Source organism: Anthonomus grandis, chromosome 8 (genome assembly GCF_022605725.1).
Source record: "Anthonomus grandis grandis chromosome 8, icAntGran1.3, whole genome shotgun sequence".
NCBI classification, from domain to species: Eukaryota; Metazoa; Arthropoda; class Insecta; order Coleoptera; family Curculionidae; genus Anthonomus; species Anthonomus grandis.
Genome location: NC_065553.1, coordinates 3,780,016 through 3,799,933, shown reverse-complemented (window position 1 = coordinate 3,799,933; position 19,918 = coordinate 3,780,016). Strand labels below are relative to the sequence as shown.

General features: G+C 31.8%; 3 protein-coding genes across 6 annotated transcripts in view; 2 read left to right on the top strand and 1 right to left on the bottom strand.

Annotated features, from left to right (window-relative positions):
• Window positions 1-1,748: 1,748 nt before the first annotated feature.
• On the bottom strand, window positions 1,749-4,087 carry LOC126739611 (uncharacterized). Of its 2 annotated transcripts, none has more exons than XR_007661668.1 (6): window positions 3,936-4,087; window positions 2,908-3,117; window positions 2,432-2,689; window positions 2,177-2,376; window positions 1,962-2,121; window positions 1,749-1,905 (listed from the first exon to the last, which is right to left on the bottom strand). XR_007661668.1 is itself a non-coding variant. In XM_050445365.1 (6 exons), exons 1-6 carry the CDS (start codon window positions 3,514-3,516, stop codon window positions 1,793-1,795), a joined length of 1,143 nt encoding a protein of 380 aa, XP_050301322.1. In that variant the 5' UTR covers window positions 3,517-3,771; the 3' UTR covers window positions 1,749-1,792. The 2 variants fall into 2 exon arrangements, 1 of the variants encoding a protein (XP_050301322.1); XM_050445365.1 differs by lacking the exon at window positions 3,936-4,087 and adding an exon at window positions 3,315-3,771.
• A 1,468-nt stretch (window positions 4,088-5,555) lies between these two features.
• Window positions 5,556-6,616, top strand: LOC126739312 (ATP synthase subunit delta, mitochondrial). The gene is made up of 5 exons (XM_050444939.1): window positions 5,556-5,723; window positions 5,859-5,970; window positions 6,036-6,233; window positions 6,293-6,397; window positions 6,452-6,616. Exons 2-5 carry the CDS (start codon window positions 5,860-5,862, stop codon window positions 6,512-6,514), a joined length of 477 nt encoding a protein of 158 aa, XP_050300896.1. The 5' UTR covers window positions 5,556-5,723; window position 5,859; the 3' UTR covers window positions 6,515-6,616.
• Window positions 6,617-18,680: 12,064 nt separating this feature from the next.
• Window positions 18,681-19,918, top strand: part of LOC126740008 (acetylcholinesterase-like) — a 105,050-nt gene continuing 103,812 nt past the window's right edge. For 2 of the 3 annotated variants that reach the window (XM_050445861.1, XM_050445859.1), the window contains exon 1: window positions 18,681-18,829. The gene's annotated coding sequence lies outside the window, so the exon portion shown is untranslated. Of the gene's footprint in view, window positions 18,830-19,066; window positions 19,139-19,918 lie in introns of those variants that run through there. The other variant, XM_050445860.1, reaches the window with a different exon arrangement.

Here is a 19,918-nt window from a genome sequence, read left to right as displayed (position 1 = left end):
TAATTTTGGAAAACTGTTGATGATATTTAATACCACTATTTAAATTAGGTAATGGACCTCTTGTATGTTCCTGAACAAGCTTGAGATGATCATACTGGGAATTTCCTTTGGAAATGATTAAATCTCTTTCAACCAACCGGCGATGAATCTGTTGTATAGGATTTATTGGAGATTTTATTAGGGACTTCAATTGTCCTAAATAATTCTCAAAAGGAAATGCTAAAAAGTTGTCAAGAACACCAAATGATTCTACATCATCACAAATATGTGATAATAAATGAACATTATATATCATGAATTCCAAGCCATATAATGTTTTTAAGTGATTAATGAAAATATTTATTACATTTCTTACAAATGAAACTCCAAATTTTTTAATATGCTTTTTTGATAATAGAATATAAATTGAAAAATGAAAAGCAAGAAAATTTTCATAAATGGCTATATCTAAAATATCTGTCAAAACTAAAGGGCCTAAATAAAGTAAAAATTGCCTAAATTCAGTAGCTTTCCAATATGACAATTCATCAAGAGTGCGAGGTTTCCGGTTAAATTCCATTGGTATATACTTTTTTAAATCAAGCAGCCGCTGGGATATTACCTTAACTTCATGGCTCGATAATCTTACTTTTAAAGAACCCCCAATCCAAGTATGAAGTAGTTTCTTAACAATTCCTAAGCAAACATTGTGCATATAGTCGGTTGGAAAACATTTAATCAAATTAATTGGTAGCTGTGTTAAAGGGGTTTCAGCAATGTGGTGGTCTTCATCAAGCTGCATACGAAATGACTCATCGCTTCGTTTCTGAGATTCTATGCTATCAAAAACAACTTTATTCATGTAATAATCTCCATGGACTGTACATTTATCACAAGAAGAATAACCTGTATGAGATTTTGTACACTTCAGATAGGCTCGAGCAGGGGCGTCACAGATAAAACTGTGTAATGACACATTAATGTGATCATTTCCAATAACTAGTCCATTTTGCAGCAAAGAATTTAATTCATCTATAAATGATTTTACAAATAAATTTAAAGGTTTTGGCTTACTTTTTCCACAAAAAACTGCGACGGTAAAAACAATACTATTAGGTATATTTTTTATTAAACCTAATATTGGCCAAAGTTGAAGTTTTGAACTTCTAAATAGTGGGATACCATCAACATTAAAACATATTTGAAGTTGCCTATCAATAGGGGAATGCAAAACAATTTTTTTGAGAGCATTTTCAATACCAAAATAACAAAGGTCACCTGTTTCCAATTTGTTCATATCGGTAAAATTAGGAGTCGCCAATAAAGTACGGCTACTTAAAGGGAGTTCAGGATGGTAGGGTGAAAGTATATGAAGAAGATCTGTCAAAGCAGAATGAGATATTTTATGTTTTAAAGTTGCCCATTGAACTAACTGCTCACGAAGAACACTTTTTTCCTCAGGTGAAGAATTTTTACTAGAAATTGAGAGTGAAGAATTTAAGAGAGATGTATCACTACAACTACTGGTAGAGACTTTAGATAAAGTGTGCTCATTCTTTTTGTCTGCAATTAATGTGACATTTTTAATGACAATCTGTTTATCAGAAATATGTCTCACAATAGCATTTTGAGATGAATTATTATTAGCAACATCCCCATTTATTGTATTAGCAAAATCTTGTGAAGCTTTTAAAGCTCGCCTAGACTTTTGTCTTGGCCCAACAAATTCTTTTTGTTTTCGTTTTAACATTTTTAAAATGAATAAGTTTACTTACAAAATAAATTGCACTATATGACACATAAAAAAACATCATCAATATGACTTCCTTTTTTTATCAATTCTTTGCTTGGCATGCTTCAGCCAAGTTTTGACTGCATTTTCAATTTCTGCTTTAGTTGTTAATGGGGATGTAACTTGTATAGCTCCTGCAAATTATATGAAAATAATAAACTAAAATAATATGTAACATTACCTTTCTTACTTATCACAAGAGAATTAAGTTTTGTTGTTCCGAATGCTTGTTTACTCCGTTGCCCAGCAAAGTTATAAGCAGTTGCTAAGATATCTGATAGAAGAAGTCTTAGAATTTTATTTACACAGGATACCATGCCATTACCTCCAAGTGTTGAAAGATATAAGGCCTACAAAATATTGTATCTTTTTAACTAAAAACTTTTTATAAAATAAGTTTATTACCAAATTATTAAATGCTTCCTCTTCACCTAGATAGTGTTCTAATATTTGTAAATTTTCTTGAGAATTTAAGGGAAGTTCAACTGGTAGATTATTGGGCAAACTAGGAACACTTGAGGGATGCCTTGATTGTTTGAGCAATCCTTTAACTTCCTTTAGTTCTTCTCCCAACTTTTTAACTTGCCTATAAATTTTCTCTAAAGCTAGAATAACAAGAGAATTAACTTAAGAAATTAACTTAAAAAAAAATACAATTACCATTTGAAGATACACTAATGGTTGTATTGCTTTCACAGAAACTTTCAGTGTTAGCATTTGATGTGTTATCTTCCCTTATAATTATTGATGTTGATGGTGATGACTTTAAAATATCTGAATTTGGTAAAATAATCCTATTTGGCAGGGTAAGTAGTGTATTCTCAAGTGTAGTAGTTGAAATTTCCCCCGATTTCAAATTTTTTCTACTAGAGAGTCTAGTTGGAGTACTTGTCATCTCCTGATAAACATCTGAGCTACCTAAATATTAATAAACACTACATAAAAATTTGTTGTACTTCATCTAATAAAAAAAATCTAATGATTATTTCCCATTAATTCTAGAATACTGTATCATTTAAAAAAAAAATGGATTTCTTTTTCAAAGGCTAAATAACTCTCTCTAGGTTTGAAAATATTCTTTGTAAAAGGCCTGATATACTTCTAAATTAATTGTTATACTATGGTTAAGACTTTACCACAACTGGAGTCTGCTCTTAGGTTAGGAAAGCAAGGGGGTCTTTTTAGTTTTTTGCTAGGCTCCTCATCCTCACTGGTAGAATCTGACAAGCATCTCTTAGCTTTTAACCTTCTTTTTACACGTAATGTTTCAAAGTCCGACTCTGAAGATTGTATATCTGAAGTTTCCTCCCACTTCTTTAATTTCTTTCTGGCCTTTTCCAGGTTGTCTAAATTAAATATACTTTATCACTAACAAAACATATGACAATAATTAAAAAACTAAATGTATTATCATGGTACAAACACTTTTTTTTTTGTTGGTTTTCTTATGTTGGCTTGGGAACAGGCAGAAAACTGTATTGAACACATATATACTAATTTACTCATGCATACATAACAAATTAGTAGGTTGACAAGTACACACCACAGTAAAAAAGCAATCTTTTGATAGGATACAACTTCCAAGGTTCATCAGGTTCTTCGGCAATAGTTAGAGATTTATTAAAAGGCCCTGAAGTTTTATAAGGGGGCCAAAAAGTATGCCTTTTTGTAGGAGTGAGCCATTTTGAGTGGACCAGAGCTATTTCACTATTTTCGAGAAATTCTACACCTGCGTAAGCTTCCATATTCACTACAAATAGAAATAGAATATTTTAACAGAAACCACTTTTTGCTTTTATGATATTGTTTGGTTGTGGTTTTCTTGCCAATAACAAACCCTTATTATAAGCCCCCTTAGAATATCGGGTTCTATTTATTATAGAAAAGAAAAAAATTGACATTATCTAAATTGAAACTTATAAGAATATTCAAATTTTCTTGAATACCCCACCTTTTGATTTCAAGTAATTTACTGGTCAAATTTAATCAATATCAGTTATTGTTATATACTTGGTTAACACTGAAATTTAAGTTATATTATACCATAATAATATTATACTACCTGATCCTATAAGAGATCATATACTAGGCGTTAAAGCAAGGAGAAAATAAACTAATGCAAAACCATAAAATATTAAAGGTTATTACAGAAATTAAAACTTACCTTCCTAAGTTACACTTATTATATCAGAACGACGCAAACAACTCAAAATTCCAACCTCAAACCAACAAAACGCCCGGAAAGAAAAGAACAAAAAAATCCTTTATAATGATGAAGAGTGAAGACGCTGTCGATGACAAGGGACAAGACATGTATTGCCAACACCACGAAAAAAAAAACTTTAAAAAATAAAAAAACGAACTCATGATGGTATTGATTTGGCCGAATTGCACTAATTAGTAATTTGGTTAGATGTTACTTCTAAACCTAAATTATGTTCTTAAATAATTCATCTTTCCTATCGCCATATAATTGCAATAAATATATTTTAATTGATTATAAAAAAAGTTACAAATGTGTACGCATGTACTAAAGTCATGGCGTGTTTAGTTTCTCGCCTAGACCTTCGATTGGTCCAGTGGCTTAGCTTGCAGGATTACGGTCTAGGGGTCTTGGGTTCAAAGCCCCACAAAATAACACTTTTTGTTGTAATTTTTTAAGAAGGGAATAAAAATAGTTGAGCCAAATAAATAAACAATTGCTTGTCTTAGTAAATTTTGCTACAAAATTTTCGCCGCAAAAAGAGCTTTCAATGTTTTTTTTAACATAATATGCGTAATAGTTTATTTGTACCTAATGTAAAATAATTAATTTCATAAAGTTTTATGACAGTTAAAAATGACAAAAAACGTCGTCAAAATATCGTAATTTAAAGTACGTCACTCTGACGTTATTTATTTGACGTCATTATCTCGTGTCTTTTTAGTGATTTTTTGACCACTGACGAGTACTCACGGGTTATCACGATTTAATGACGTTAATCTGACGAGCTCTTGCTAGCTGGGAAATTACCTACCATAAAAAAGTACGTATGTACTTACTATGTATGTATCTAAATATAGGTAAATCCTGCGTGCCTTTGAAAGTGTTTGACCTGAAATTTTAAATTAATACCCCTTTTTTTATAACCCCTTTAAATTTATTAAAAATTGCGCTTATGCGTGATATACAAATAAAATATGATATACCCATCATTGCGATACAATATCTAAATATCATTATCTCGTTAGCGTTAGCAAAACCAAGTTTTAAAGATTGCAAAATATACCTAATATTTAAAAAATATACAAATATTTAAAAGTAACTATTTAATCAATATATTCATCAAAAACTCTCTAAGAGGAACTCATTTATAATGTTACATAGTTTTTAACACATGATATATTATTTAGTATGTGGCTTTTTCAAATATTACGTACTGATCCTTGCTTAAAAATGTAATGTCTAATTTAATTTATATTCTTTAGTCTATTTCTATGGATATAAATAGCAATTTAATTAAAATAAAATCTATCTTTCTGAATACAAAAATCAATATAAATATTTTAACATCAAACATATTGTTTGTTAATTATAACAGTTATCCTCTGCGTCGAAAACATTCTGCCACCCAATCTAGCCCATACAATAACATTATGCCACTCAAAGTAGCCACATCAATTTTGATTGGCCAAAATTTGGGGCTATGAGATTGGGTGGCAGAATGTTTTAATGCAACCCGTATAAAAGCAAGACAGTATTCAAAAGTCCTAATGTGAAAGTCGCCTAATTACGCTTGTCACTGTCAATCAATATGTCACGTGTTACGTCACTTGTCACCTTTGCTCATTGATCTCTCTGAATTAGATTTTCAATTTTGGAAAATCCAAATTGGAAAATCAAAAGATTTAATAAATTAAACAAATTTTAACAAATTTTGTCGTCAACTAAGAATATTTCCCACAAGTCCGTGTAAGTCTTATAGCAACCGGCCTTATAATTAATCCTCACTGGTTTCAGTTATGTAACCAATTTTTAGGTTATATCATCACCAAAAATCCTAATTTTTCATTTACAAAAACTGAAATATTTGATATTTTTTTATAGCATGGCCGCAATGAGATCAATGTCCCGTCTTCTGACTAGCAGGGCTTTGAACAGCACAATCAGAAGAGGTTATGCTGACGAAATGAGTTTCACATTTGCCTCTGGCAACCAAGTAAGCAAAAACAAAGCTGTGTGTACCTCTTGCCAATAAAAAATTAATTATTAAATAATTTTTAGGTATTTTATGATGGCAAAAGTGTAAGGCAAGTAGATGTTCCATCATTCTCTGGCAGTTTCGGTATTCTTCCCAAACATGTACCCACCTTGGCCGTCCTAAAACCAGGAGTAGTATCTGTGTATGAAACAGAGGGAAATGTAAAGAAAATCTTTGTGTCTAGTGGCACTGTTACAATAAATGATGATTCTTCTGTACAGGTAAGTTGTATATAAAATTTATAGTTTAATTTGCATGTCTTGAGACTCAAATATTGTAGATTTTGGCTGAGGAAGCTCACCCAGTAGAAAATATTGATGGCTCAGCTGCTAGAGAGCTTTTGAGCAAAGCCCAAAGTCAACTCTCATCAGCCGCTAATGACCAGGTAATCATGTCTTAGTTATTTTTATTTTTTGTATTAATTTTTTTTAATACTTAGGCTAAGGCAGAAGCAGAAATTGCCATTGAAGTATCAGAGGCTTTAGTCAAGGCCGCTGAGTAATTCTAAGATATACCTGTGCTATGTTTCAATAGTAATTAATTTTGTTTATACATACATTCTTTTAATAATTGTTTTAAGTAATAAAATTTCTGTTTAATTTGCTTCATGTGTCTTGTTTGGAAGTGAAGATTTTTGGGATTAGGTTATGTTAAAGCAAATATAATGATTATTCAGGTCAACTAGTTTTTGCTTTAAAAATTAATAATCAATATTATAGTATTTTATATACTTATTTTAAATTATGAGGAGAGAATAAATTAGTGTAGCATCTAAATCAAATTCAAGAAGTTTTTTTTTCAAATGATTAATTTTATTTATTTAAGCTTTGACTTGAAATGAATGAAAAAAACAAAGTCTTGGTCTCAAAAACTATTTTTTTTTATTATCAATCCATACATAACTATATATCATTATATTAGTCTATACATTTTAACAGGTTCATTTACTTTACTATAAAGTTGCACCTGTATGTGGCAAAACATGAAGAGCCTAACATAAACAAATATTAAAAATATTAATACAATGGTTTAACTATCAAATGTACACCCTAACCACAAATTCAAATTAAAACAATGTTGCAAACAGATGAAAATGGTCTTTGACTTATAGCAGAGTAAAAATCGGCTCAAATTCTCGCGTTTTTTTTTTCGAGGTATAACCAGATAAGTCCTATACTAAATTATTGGGAATATTACTGGGCATCTAAAACCGAGTTCTACGACATCGCTAGGGTGTCCCGATTTTTTATATATTGAAAAAACTTCAAGAATCGCGATAATTTAGAAACTCAACTTTTTGACACATAACTCGCTCTATCTCAAAAACCACTCTAGCTACTAAAATGATTTTCTTTTAAATTTTTAAACCCATTTCTTTGCGCACATATTACAATAGAAAAAATTGAGGTAGTGTTTTTTTTTTGTTATGCAAAAAATTTAAAAAATGTGCTGGTCACCGTTTATGGAGATACTTTTTTCAGCAATCGAAAAACTTTTTTATTTAAAGGAATTTTACCATATAGTCTGCGAAGAAAATGTAGCAGACACATTAAAAACGTTTTTAAAAGAAACTGCAATCATTTATCTCTAATAGATTTTGAGTTATGGATTTTTGAATTCGGAGCTCAAATCGCAAGTGATCGCGCGCCAACTGAAAAGAGATTTATTCCACTCACCGCGGGTTGTAGTCACAGACAATTTCTTCTTTTTACTAACTGTACTTAATTTAACTGCACTTTTTACTAATGTAACAGTCTGTTCAGTTTACCGTAGTACGTTTCTGTCTGACGTGCCGGTTAGTGATTTCGATGTAATACGATTTTAATTAGGATTTGGATTAAATAAAAGGCAGAAAATAGGGTTGACAAGGAAAACAAAATCTAAGAAAATGAAAAAAAATAGTCGGAGTGGCGTTCTGAGGATAAATCGAAATGAGGGTAGTTCTTATGAACGGTTTGCTCCCATGCACTTGCTGCATGTAAAACTTTTCTCCATAAATAAAAGGCACTCGTTACATTAGTTTTTTACTTTTCAAAATTTAGTACATTTCCGAATCAGATATTTCATTTTCAAAATTCATTTTATTGCTGCACAATTTGCATTTGCATTGGCAGCAACATTTCAAGCCATGTGTTACACAAACACATCGGGTGGTGCAGCCTCTGTCGGAACAGCAAATTGATAGAGCACTTCGAAGATTTTCCGGTACAGGTTCTTTCGTGGTTAATATAGGAGTCCAATATTTGGGGTACTTGTATAGGTTTTTCTACAGGCAACATGAAATTTAAGTTTAATCCTACCATCCAAAATCTCCTTTTTCATTTCCAATAATTTTTTCCCGCAAGTGTCCTTTCTTTTTTCTGCTGCCTGAAGTATTGTCCCCAGGCCGGTTTTGGTAGGATTCTGAATTACCAAACTATCGCCTTGGTCTACAGATTTGCCACAAAAAATACATTTCGCATCCATCTCTTCAATGTTTAGAACCACTCATTCACTATATTATACTAGCTAAAACACAACTACTCACTATATACTATATGCGCACATTAATCGTCTTTAATTCTTATTTTTAATATTATTTTCGTAAAACAACGCAAGAAGTCATAAAAACAACTAACATGAAAGGGCTAGCGTCTTTGAAAAACTAAAAAAGCACATTTATATTTTTTCGACTCGCCACTAATCTCAACGAAACCGAGTGCGCAGGATTGCCGGGATGCCGCGCCGGTTTATTTGTATACTAGACGCATTTAAAAATATTGTGCATGCCAATTTTTCGAATTTCAAATTTTGGGGTATCAACTGTTCAAATAAATAGGTATTTCAAATCAAAAATTTCAATATAATAAATACCTAGTAAAGCGTACTTGCAGCGCGCGCGGTTAGTAGAAAGTTGCCGCCTTAGAACATTGAAAGGCCTTTCAATGTTCTAAGGTTGCCACGGGACAACCTCGAAAGTGTTCCTGCGATTGGAACCCCGAATTGAAAAATCGATAACTCAAGATCTATTAGAGATAAATGGTTGCAGTTTTTTTTTTAAACTTTTTTAATGTGTCTGCTATATTTTCTTCGCAGACTGTATGGTAAAATTCCTTCAAATAAAAAAGCTTTTTCGATTGCTGAAAAAAGTCTCTCAATAAACGGTGACCAGCACATTTTTTAAATTTTTTGATAAACAAAAAAACACTACTTCAGTTTTTTCTATAGCAATATGTGCGCAAAGAAATGCGTTTCAAAATTTAAAAAAAAAAATCATTTTAGTAGGTAGAGCGGTTTTTGATTGAGCGAGTTATGTGTCAAAAAGTTGAGTTTCAAAATTACTGCAATTTTTGAGGTTTTTTGAATATGAAAAAAATTGGGTCACCCTAGCGATGTCGTAAAACTCGATTTCAGACGCCAATAAACATGCCTAATAAGATAGTATAGATTTGATCTGGTTATACCTTAAAAAAAAATCGATAAATAAGCGTCTTTCGACCGCGTTTTTACTGCACTATTAATCTTTCATTAGAGTTGTAAATTTTTTTTCCTCATCAATATTTGAAAGGAAATTATAACATTTGGGACCCAAATAAGTAACAAATTCTTGATTTATTTTTTGTCTCCTAATGAAATCATTAGATTATTGCCATTTTTAAATCTAGTTACATAATCATGCTAATGCATGCTGCATTAATTCAGTGCTCTTTGCAGTAAAACAACACAGAATTCCTCCATACATTGTTTGAATATTGTAAATCTTCTTGGTCGAATAATACATCAGTAGGGTAGAATCTATTTTTCCTAAATATTATTTTTATAATTGTTTTATGAAATATATTAAGTTGCTCCAACGCATTGTTGCAAAGACCACTCCAGATACCATAAATTGATAAGGATCAATATAGTCAACCAGTGATTTATAAATTATTTTCTAAATAGAAAATTACTGCTGAATACAGGGTATTACAAAATTCGGTGCGAATATTTTAGAGCGTATTGTTGCTGTCAAAATAACGCTTTTTTTTCCAATAAACATGTGTCTTAAAATGCACCCCCTTAGAGCTATAGCCCGCGCAAATTGCTTGAAGAAAATCGATTATTTGGAACACTGTTATACCTAAAATCTTTTGACAATGTGTAAGTCGTTTTTTTTTTTGAGTGCTTTTGACTTTTTCGGTTCAAAAATAATGTAAACCTAGATTCAAGGAGGCTTACCCTTATGATGGCCTATATCTTAAGTGTCCGATAAGAATTTTGAAACTTTAGAACACCATATCTAGGAAGTAATGAAAAAATCTAAAATTATCGTTTCTTGCATTTTTTCGATACAATTAATTTAATTTAACAAAAATTAAAGCACTCACGGCCCACTTCTTTTTTTTTATAGTTTAATCGGGTTTAATAATGCTTCTTTTTCGTTTATCAAAAAAACGAAAGGAACCAAAATTTTACATTTTTTTTATGGCCAACTAGATGGTGGTGACAGGCTAGATGTTTAATTTTCTTATCGGAAATATAAGATAGGGTCCATCAGAAAGGTAAACCCTCTTAAATCCTTCCCTAAAATCGGATTTACATAATCTTGAAGACGGAAAATGAAAAGAGCCCCTAAAAAACGGGGACTTGCAAATTTTCAAGAGATTTGATGGATAACTAGTAGTCCCGGTTCCAAATAATCGATTTTCATCAATCAATTTGCGCGGGCTGTAGCTCTGAGGGGAAGCATTTTAGAACACATGTTTATAGCAAAAAAAAGACTTATTTTTTACTCCAATAATACGCTCTGAAAATATGTGTATCGAATTTTGTAACACCCTGTATAATTAAATAAATTATTGTATTAAGTATTGAGTAAATTATAGGTAACATGTTTCACTCAAAGAAATAAGCATCGTCAGACTTAAAATACAGGGTGATTTTTAAGTTGATACTTTTTTTTTAACTGTGTATAGAACTCGGTAAAATAAACATTTTTTTCAAATAACTTTATTCAAAAAACCATAAAATAAAAAAATTGCATTGCCAAAATGTTATAAAATGAGTCCAATACGATCCTCTCTAATTTAAATAAGTTCTTCAAAGTTGTCACCATTAACTTCAACACAACGATTTGCTCGATGTAACCACTGTTCCGTAACGGGACGCAATAGAGAAATCGGTTTTTGTTTAACTGTTGCCGCAGCCTACTCAATGCGTGCTATTAGTTTTTCTTGTGTGTCGATAGGCGTCTTGAAAACTAAACTCTTCATATACCCCCACAAAAAAAAGTCACTTGGATTTAGGTCTGGCGATCTTGGTGGCCATGCACCTGGTCCATTTCGGCCAATCCACCGATTTGGGTAACTTATATCCAAAAACTCGCTCACTTCTCGTCTAAAATGGGCAGGTGCTCCATCCTGCAGAAGCCACATAGCTTGCCTGATATTCAGTGGCACGTCTTCTAACAGAATAGGCAGATTATTTTGCAAAAAGTCCAAATAAACGTCGCCCGTCAAACGGTCTGGTAAGATAAATGATCCAACAAGTATCCCATTCACATTTCCTGCCCACACATTAGCAGAAAAGCGGTGTTGAAAATTGGTTCTGCGAATTGCATGGGGATTATCAACAGACCAAACATGTGTATTTCGAAAATTGTTAATTTCGTTTCGGGTGAATGTTGCCTCGTCCATGCCTAACATTTTGTTCGAAAAATGTTGATCATTTTCATGTTGTTGTAGGAACCATTCACAAAACTGAACTCTGCGGGGGAAGTCTTTAGGCAGTAGCGCTTGGACACGTTGAACGTGAAAGGGATTAAATTGATTCTCGCGCAATGCTGTCCATACTTTTGTTTGACTTAATCCGACCTGCCCTGCAACAACTCGAGTACTTGTTGTTGGATCTTCTTCGATGAGATTTAAAATTTGTTCTTCCCTATGAACATTTTCAGGTTTCCTTCCTCTTCCTGCATTCCCTCTACGATGTTCCCGTAAGTCGCCAGTATCCCTAGCCCGTTGAATAAGATTTATAAAACTTCTGGGTGTAGGATGATTCCGCAAAGGAAAGCGGTCTGCGTATAATACCGAAGCAGCAGCAGCACTTTGAAGACACTCTCCATAAATAAGCAACATAGCCACAAGTTCATTGTTTTCATAACGATGTGCCATTTTTAGGATTTGCAAATTTAAAATTAACAACAATAAAACAAAAGTGTCTAAGACTAACTGATCGGTACAATACGTGATCGATAATACAACAATTTGAGCAAAAACTAAACATAAACAGATGATGAAAAACAAACCCATATTCACTTTTTTTATTCTGTATGTCCCTTGTTTTTGAGTGTATCGAAAAAAGTTATTTGAAAAAAATGTATATTTTACCGAGTTCTATACACAGTTAAAAAAAAAAGTATCAACTTAAAAATCACCCTGTATACCTCACCGCAAGTTTATAAGATTAAACGAGTTTAGTTTATAACATAAAATAAAGATATTAAATTATTTATAGAATCAGTGATTTGGTTTCATCCCATAGCTTTGAGCATAATGGATGAATTCTTTCAACTTAATATTTGTTGCCAAATTATTCACACAGGAAAATTCACAGCACACGCTGTTGAAAATTTCTTTGATATCCCAAAAACTGGTTGGCTTTTATTAGAAAATTAAATTGAATCTTTTGCCCTTATTCCCCCAAAAAAACCTAATATAATCCATCAAAAAATCATTCCAATTAGCTATTACGGTGTATCGAAAAGCGAATTGGATAAAAAAGAAAGATCCACGCGGTGAAACGGGTGCAGGGCGGGAGTCCCCGATAGAAAAAGGGGAGCAGAGAAGGTAAAACTGGGAAAGAAAGTGTTTGCTTGCGTGCGCGAGCGCTATCACTGTCGCGAGGCGGCCGAGCCGGCATCGTCCAGTGGAATAACATCTTAAAAAATTATATAAAATTCAATAGTCAAATAACAGCTCCATTTATATCTATCTAAAGGTATAGACTAGACCTTGATAATATAGTCAAGAAATATTTCAGCTGAAATTTGAAATATTTGAAAAAGGTCTGAGGCTGTTAGATAAGCGTAAAGCGATGGCCATCTAATATGATCAAGACAAATGGAAAAAAGGCACATATTTAGAATTGATGTTCTTAATCGCTCTGTAAAATAAAGAAGGTGAGGGTTTAATCAAATTCAAAGTTTTATTTTCCCAACAGGAAAGAAGTTCTAAAAATAAGACAATTACTTAAATATTCACAGATAATACAATAAATTCAGTAATGTAAGAAATAACAAGATCAAACTCACTAACTGCTACAATATAAAATTAATAGTAGGTACCCATATAGCACAATGATATCTTAAAGAAGTCTAAAAGATCTTATTCAGAACATATGGAACGTCTCTTAGACGCCGAGTATTTCCGGAAAGATGATTTTAAAACGTTGAGTTGTTTAAATGAGATGTACAGATGTTACGAAACCGAATATCTTTAAGATTTCTTTTTACTGTGACTTTAAGATGTATTTTTTATAGCATTATTAAGGCTATCCATATATATAAAATTCAAATTTACATTAAAATTCAAAGTGCATGCAAATAAAAAAATATGTACAAATGCAAACAAAAAAATATGTACAAATATTTTTTATTGTCTTTCAATGTAACAAAACAGATATACAAAAATTACACAAAGTTATTAATTCAAAGTTTAAATAATTAATTTTGTGTTTTCGATTTGTATAGCTATTCCGAATATTGCTTTACTCAGCAGTAATTGAATTGCTGCCTCGCATTCTTTATTCGTCTTGGCTAATGTTGTGGCTTTTAATGCCTCTGAAAAAATATATTCAAGTATCATATTAATAATTAATAAGCTTATTTTTCTTTTCTTTCTAACGATTTATAATTTAGTCCTTGCTCATTTGTAATTATTAGTTTGGCGACTTTCGATATAAAGTCATAGGGCTTCGAGCCTCCTACTTTAACAAGTTCAGTTACGGTTAAAAATAAATCATATATATAAAATTTACTCGATCAAAATATACATTATTAACATTTGTAGTATTTTCATATAAAACTTTAAATCAACTTAATTTCAGGTTGAATTGAAAAGTTGCTATTTTTTTCAAATGATCAACAGTCATTTCACCAATATTTTGTGAACCACAGTCGCAGTCCTCAGAATCAGAGCTAGAATTGTCTTTACTTGTTTGATTTCGACCTATATCCCAGAATGTAATAGTTCTGCAAATGACTTTTCTTTATTTTTATTTACACCTTTGGAGTACACAATTCACTAAAATCGTCTCCCAAACTGGATAAAGTTAAATAACAAAAATACACTAATATCTTATAGACATAAATATCAATAAATGTCAAATAAGTCCTAATAAACCACAAACACTCTAAACAGTCGGAGCACGTGAAAGCAAAAGAAATTAAAAAAAAAAACATGGGTTAGGTTAGATCAAGTTTGAGGCTAAGATCAGAATTCTACCGCTGGATCAGAATTGAATTTATGTATCTAATAGGCGGATTCGCCTAAGTTCCCTTGTCAATTAGTATGCACACAAATTACATTATTGATGAGCACTAAATTTGAACAAATTTATATCTTAAAGATATAATATATTAGACAGATTAACGATATCTTTTACTGGTCTTAAAGATGTCCTGTGCTCTATGGGTAGTACCTACGTTAAATGCCTAAATAACCAACACTCTAATTTTATCTCAAAGAACATATTTGAAATCATTTATTAAGGTCATGCTAAACATTAAACCATAACTAAACATAATTGAACCAGTTGCATGCTTTTTCTTGGACAAATTGGTGCCGTAAGTGTTAAGATAAATACATTGTGCCTTCTTGAATGGATGTAGGGAGCAACAAAATTCAACTCCCATAAGCAGCAGATTGATGATGATACAGTGCATTAAACCTTAAAAGCAATAGCTGTTGACTAAAAGCCCTCTCGCAGGGCATACATCACCCATCTTAAAACTAACATATTTGTAAAATTTTCAATTTTTATTAAGGAGTTAAACAGAGTTGTTCTTCCTGAAGTATTAGAAAATAGTTCTGTTGATCTTATAATGAAGCCTAAGGTCTTCAAATAACATCTTATGATAATATTTATCTAAATGAGTATTATAAGGTAGGCTCAGGTTGACTTTTTTAAGGCTTTTGATATCTGCTTCACTAAATTAAACTTCTTATTATTTTACGTAATCAGCATGTATTTTTTCAGTCGCTAGTTAAATATCATTTCTGCGAAACACATATAAGCTTGTAAATTGCAAATGCCAACTTAATTGTAATTCACACGAATTTTAATAGTTTGAACCATGGAATTATTTCCAAAAGACTTTACAAAATGGGCTTTCATAAACATCTAGTAGTTTTATATCTTCTACTTATTAAATAGATCGCAATTTGTGGAGTTCAATGGGTTCAGATCATCTACCTATATTGCCTTAAGTGATGCTCCCCGGGGAAGCACTTTTTTTTATTTTTATCAATGCCATTTCATGACGACGTGAAGGTTTTTTCGTCTTGTTAAGAATCGCGATGACTGCATGCAGCTGCAAGGAGATCTTGATAGGTATTATATAAATGGTGTGTGAAGCTATGTGAAGCCGACTCCCACTTAACCTTCAGAAATGCAAGAATATGTTAATTTCTTTGCTTAAATGATATTGACTTTGGTTACATAATACATTTGGTAAACTTGTGATTCCATTCATAGCCTGGAAGTCCGTGCCTTGTACACAGACTTTTTGAAGGCTTTTGACAGAGTCAATCACCAAATGCTACGAAATAAACACAAGAGAATAGCTGTTGATGGATTATTACTATAGTGAATTAAATCATATTTGATTGGTAGTACTCAGGTTGTTCGAATCCAAGTTTATCAATCTACAGAGATTCCTATTATTCAATATTTATATCAACATCTTTCCATGTTTTCATCACTGTTCTTCGCTTCTTTTTGCTAATGGCTTGAAGGTGTATCTGAAAGTATCCTAAAACTACCTGAAGTAATCGCCTAATGATTTTGCTCGGCTGCAAGGTGACTTGGTGCAATAATAATTCTATGGTTTTAAATGTTAAAGAAAATATCACTCAATATGCTTCAGTAGGAGTCGGTTATATTATTGATCATTTTTACTACATTCACAACAAAGTCCTTGAATTTTTTTTGCACATAAAAGACCTGGGTATCACCCTTAATAGTCATTTAACTTTTACACTACACAAGTCACATCTCTCGATTTATCATGAGATGTGCAGTACTTAGAGATTTTCAGAGCAATGACTCCATTCGGCTGCTTTACTGTTCCCTTGTCTGTCCTCACTTGGAAGTTGGTTGTTTGGACATAGTTCATGTGTGTTTACAATATTATGTATGCTCATGCGTTCTTACAATCTCCATATCCAGAATATCGAGCGAGTTCAACACAGATTCCTTAATAGCATACAAGATAAATCTATCAACCTAACTATATTATCAAGTCGAGAAGGTTTTACATCTAACAGCTTTTGAAGCCAGAAGAAATCTGAGAGACATGTCAATTTTTTATTCAGAACCAACAATAGTTTTAACTAGTTTCTGACAGGGAGGAAATTAGTTAAAACTGTACCGAAATATTGGCCTCGTGTAAAACTTAATTATAGTTTGTTTTGTTTGTTCACATTGATATACGATTATAGAAATACATATATGAACAGGAAAATTCGAAACACTGATATTTTTAACACAGCAGCATAAAGAAAACAATATCCTTCTGATAAAATTTTTAATCCTTATAACTTGTTGTCGACTTCTGAAGCTTCATGTTACAATATTTAACATGACTTAGCAGGTTTAAGGTTGAGTTATTTAAATATGAATCTAACATGTTTATACATAGAGTAATATTTGCTGATGAAGAATAAAGCAAATACAGGGAAATCTCCTTGCAGCTGCTCAAAAGTATTCGAGTGTACGTTGAAGTTTTACGAAGATTTATTCGCGGAGATATTGTATCGATAGACCCTCCCACTTACACTCAATGAAAATTGAAAACATTGAGTTTTAATTGATCAGAATAGTTGGAGGTTGAGCATGCACAAGAGCTTTGGATTTCTTACTCTTAAATTGATCTTGGAAACTAAAAAGCTAATAGATAAAAAGTGTGCTAGTTAGATTACGGTACAAGTGTTTACCATCGTAATAGTTCACGAAACCACTTAAATGAGATCTTTTTCCTTTTTCAACCAAAAATTAAAGAAAAAAGATAGAACTTCACAAATGGCGAGTGAATAAAAATGTTTATAATTTTTTTTTAGCCTAACTAGGTTATTTTTGCTTTTAGAATAGGTCATATCTATTTTTATTTTTTTTTAGATCCAAAATCCAACACAAATAAGTTAAATTAACACGATAATACAGTGCATCGGTAAAGTAGCAGATAAATTCAATAAAAATGCAATGGGTTTCTGAAAAAAATGCCCAAACTCGTCGATTTTAATATTGGGTTTAGGGTTTTTCTACGTGAAAATTAAATACATAGGGTGACTCACAAAAAAGATATGACGTCATCAATATATTTTTTAAATGGAAACCACCATTTTTTAATGCAGAATCAGAAACAACACATTTTTTTACAAAGGATATGGTACAAATGAATAGTGGTTACATAAGCAATTTTGAACGAAAAATGATGATAAAATGTAAAATTAAAGAAATATTTATCTAAATTAAATGTTGGTAATTGGTTTTTTTAGTTGTTATTATCAGTGTCAAAAAGTGAATGTATTTTGGTGCAACTATTTGAAGTATTTTTACATTTGCAAGTGGTGTTTATTCTTTTTTTTATTTTTCGTTCACAATTGCTTATGTAACCACTATTCATTTGTCCTATATTCTTTATAAAAAAATGCGTTCTTTCTAATTCTGCATTAAAATGGTGGTTTCCATTTAAAAAACATATTGATGACGTCATATCTTTTTTTTGAGTCACCCTGTATATTTAATTAATGCGTAGAAAAACCCTAAACTAAATATTAAAATCGACGGGTTTGGGCATTTTTTTCAGAAACGGTCCATTTCATTTTTATTGAATTTATCCGCTACTTTACGGATGCACTGTATATGTTAATATATAGCTGAAAATTTTCTCTTTTCAAAATGTGTTTAAACTTGATAGAAAATCGGTGAATATTTTTTTAAGCAAAACACCCCCTTGCCTCTGAGCACATGTTGAAGTCAAACAAAGTTGTTGTTTACTGATTCTAGTCTTTTAATGTTCTAAGAAAAATGCTTACGACCTAGTTGTTAAGTTGTATTGTATAACTTGTGTTACATTGGAATATAAAGTTTACTTCGTCTTGTCGGGGAAGCAGGCAATTGTGGTTTTGAATTCAATTTATTCCTTGTAATATTGCCAGTTGAAAAAAAAATTGATTAATTTTGTCTATAATGTCTTGACCACAATCTTTAACATAACCGTCCCGGTGTATCGGCGGTAAGCGCACACCATCTTGCCGGGATCGCGTCGCGGCGCCGTGCGCTGCCTAGTGCTGCCAGCGTCGTTGCTGCTGCCAGAGTGCCGCCTCCTCGACCCTCCACCGCCAGAGGATCCTGCTGCAGATCCCGTGCTGCTACTGCTCCTCTTCTGCTGTAGTTGACCTGCTGTTTCTCTGTCTCTTGGCCGGTGTGGAAGTTGATTAGGGACCGCGGGAGCTCTGTTCGCGTTTCGCGGACGATACTAGTTTATCATCGCGACTCGTCAATTTTTTTCGGGTGTCTTTTGTGAGTAGAAACTTTTGAGATTTTAACTAAAAAGGTGGTTGGTTTTTGGTTTGAGGTAAGTGGATTTAGCAGATTAATATAATACCTGAATATTTTTTATATTTATGAGGTCACATCAGAGGAATTTATTTTTTTATTTGTAGAACGCATTTAGCATAAATTCACAAGCATATGTGATTGTATATAGTAATATAAAAATTATTTTAATCACAGTTAGCAGATAAGTACTAATTAGTGCAAAAATATAAACTTATTTACCAGAATTTAATATTTAAGACGTAATTTAGTATCAGTTTTAAGTAAGGTTTTGTGGGTGGATATATCGGGTTTTATTTGAAAAAAGTGGAAAGAAAATTTTATTAAGGTAAGAAAATAAATATGCAAATAGGATGGAATTTTAAAATGATTTGATATTCATATAGTTGTGTTGAGGAGAATGCAAATTATAATTTTTTTCTCGAATTCTATTCCAGCCCTAAACAAATAGAAATAGTGACTCAATGAAAGTACTTACAAGATATCTCAAAAAATATACTTTTTTCCAATCAATTTTTTACAATTGATATTTTTGCGATTGAAATGATACTTTTTTGCACTATTAACCATCTCAATTCTAAAATAAAAACAATTTTCTTGTTCAAAAAAAACGTTCTCCCTAAATCACCAATCAGCAGTTCTTTCAAAATAAAAAATCGACGAGATGGTATTATTTTCATATCAAGGCTACCTTGTACCACCTCTAACTTATATTTTCAATAAGTATTAATAGTGAAGCTTTTCTCATTATTCTTAAAAGATCTGTTATTACTCCTATCTTTAAGACAAGTGATAAAAGAGTTCGAAATTATAGACCAATAAGTATTTTCAATTTCTTTTACTCTTGCTTCCACAATTAGCAGCAGAAGCAATAAAAAATAAACAGAAACAGAATCTTGACTGACTGCGAAGGCATTTGATAAAATAAGTCACAAAATATTACTAGACAGGTTAGGTATGCTTGGATTCGCGGATCATGCAATTTAGTTTATGAAGTCTTACCTTACTAAGCAAAGGGTTGAGGTGCGATAATCTTTATCTTATGAAATATCCCAAAAATGTTTCAAATCATCTTACGAATTTAATAAATAATTCGTTTCAAAATGAA

Coding starts and splice junctions, on each gene's coding strand:
- LOC126739611 (XM_050445365.1), bottom strand. CDS start 3,516: ATGGAAGCTTACGCAGGTGTAGAATTTCTCGAAAATAGTGAAATAGCT. Junction 2,377..2,431: donor CATTAGTGTATCTTCAAATG/GTAATTGTATTT, acceptor TTGTTATTCTAG/CTTTAGAGAAAATTTATAGG. Junction 1,906..1,961: donor ACTTAATTCTCTTGTGATAA/GTAAGAAAGGTA, acceptor TATAATTTGCAG/GAGCTATACAAGTTACATCC.
- LOC126739312 (XM_050444939.1), top strand. CDS start 5,860: ATGGCCGCAATGAGATCAATGTCCCGTCTTCTGACTAGCAGGGCTTTG. Junction 6,234..6,292: donor ATGATGATTCTTCTGTACAG/GTAAGTTGTATA, acceptor CAAATATTGTAG/ATTTTGGCTGAGGAAGCTCA. Junction 6,398..6,451: donor CATCAGCCGCTAATGACCAG/GTAATCATGTCT, acceptor TTTAATACTTAG/GCTAAGGCAGAAGCAGAAAT.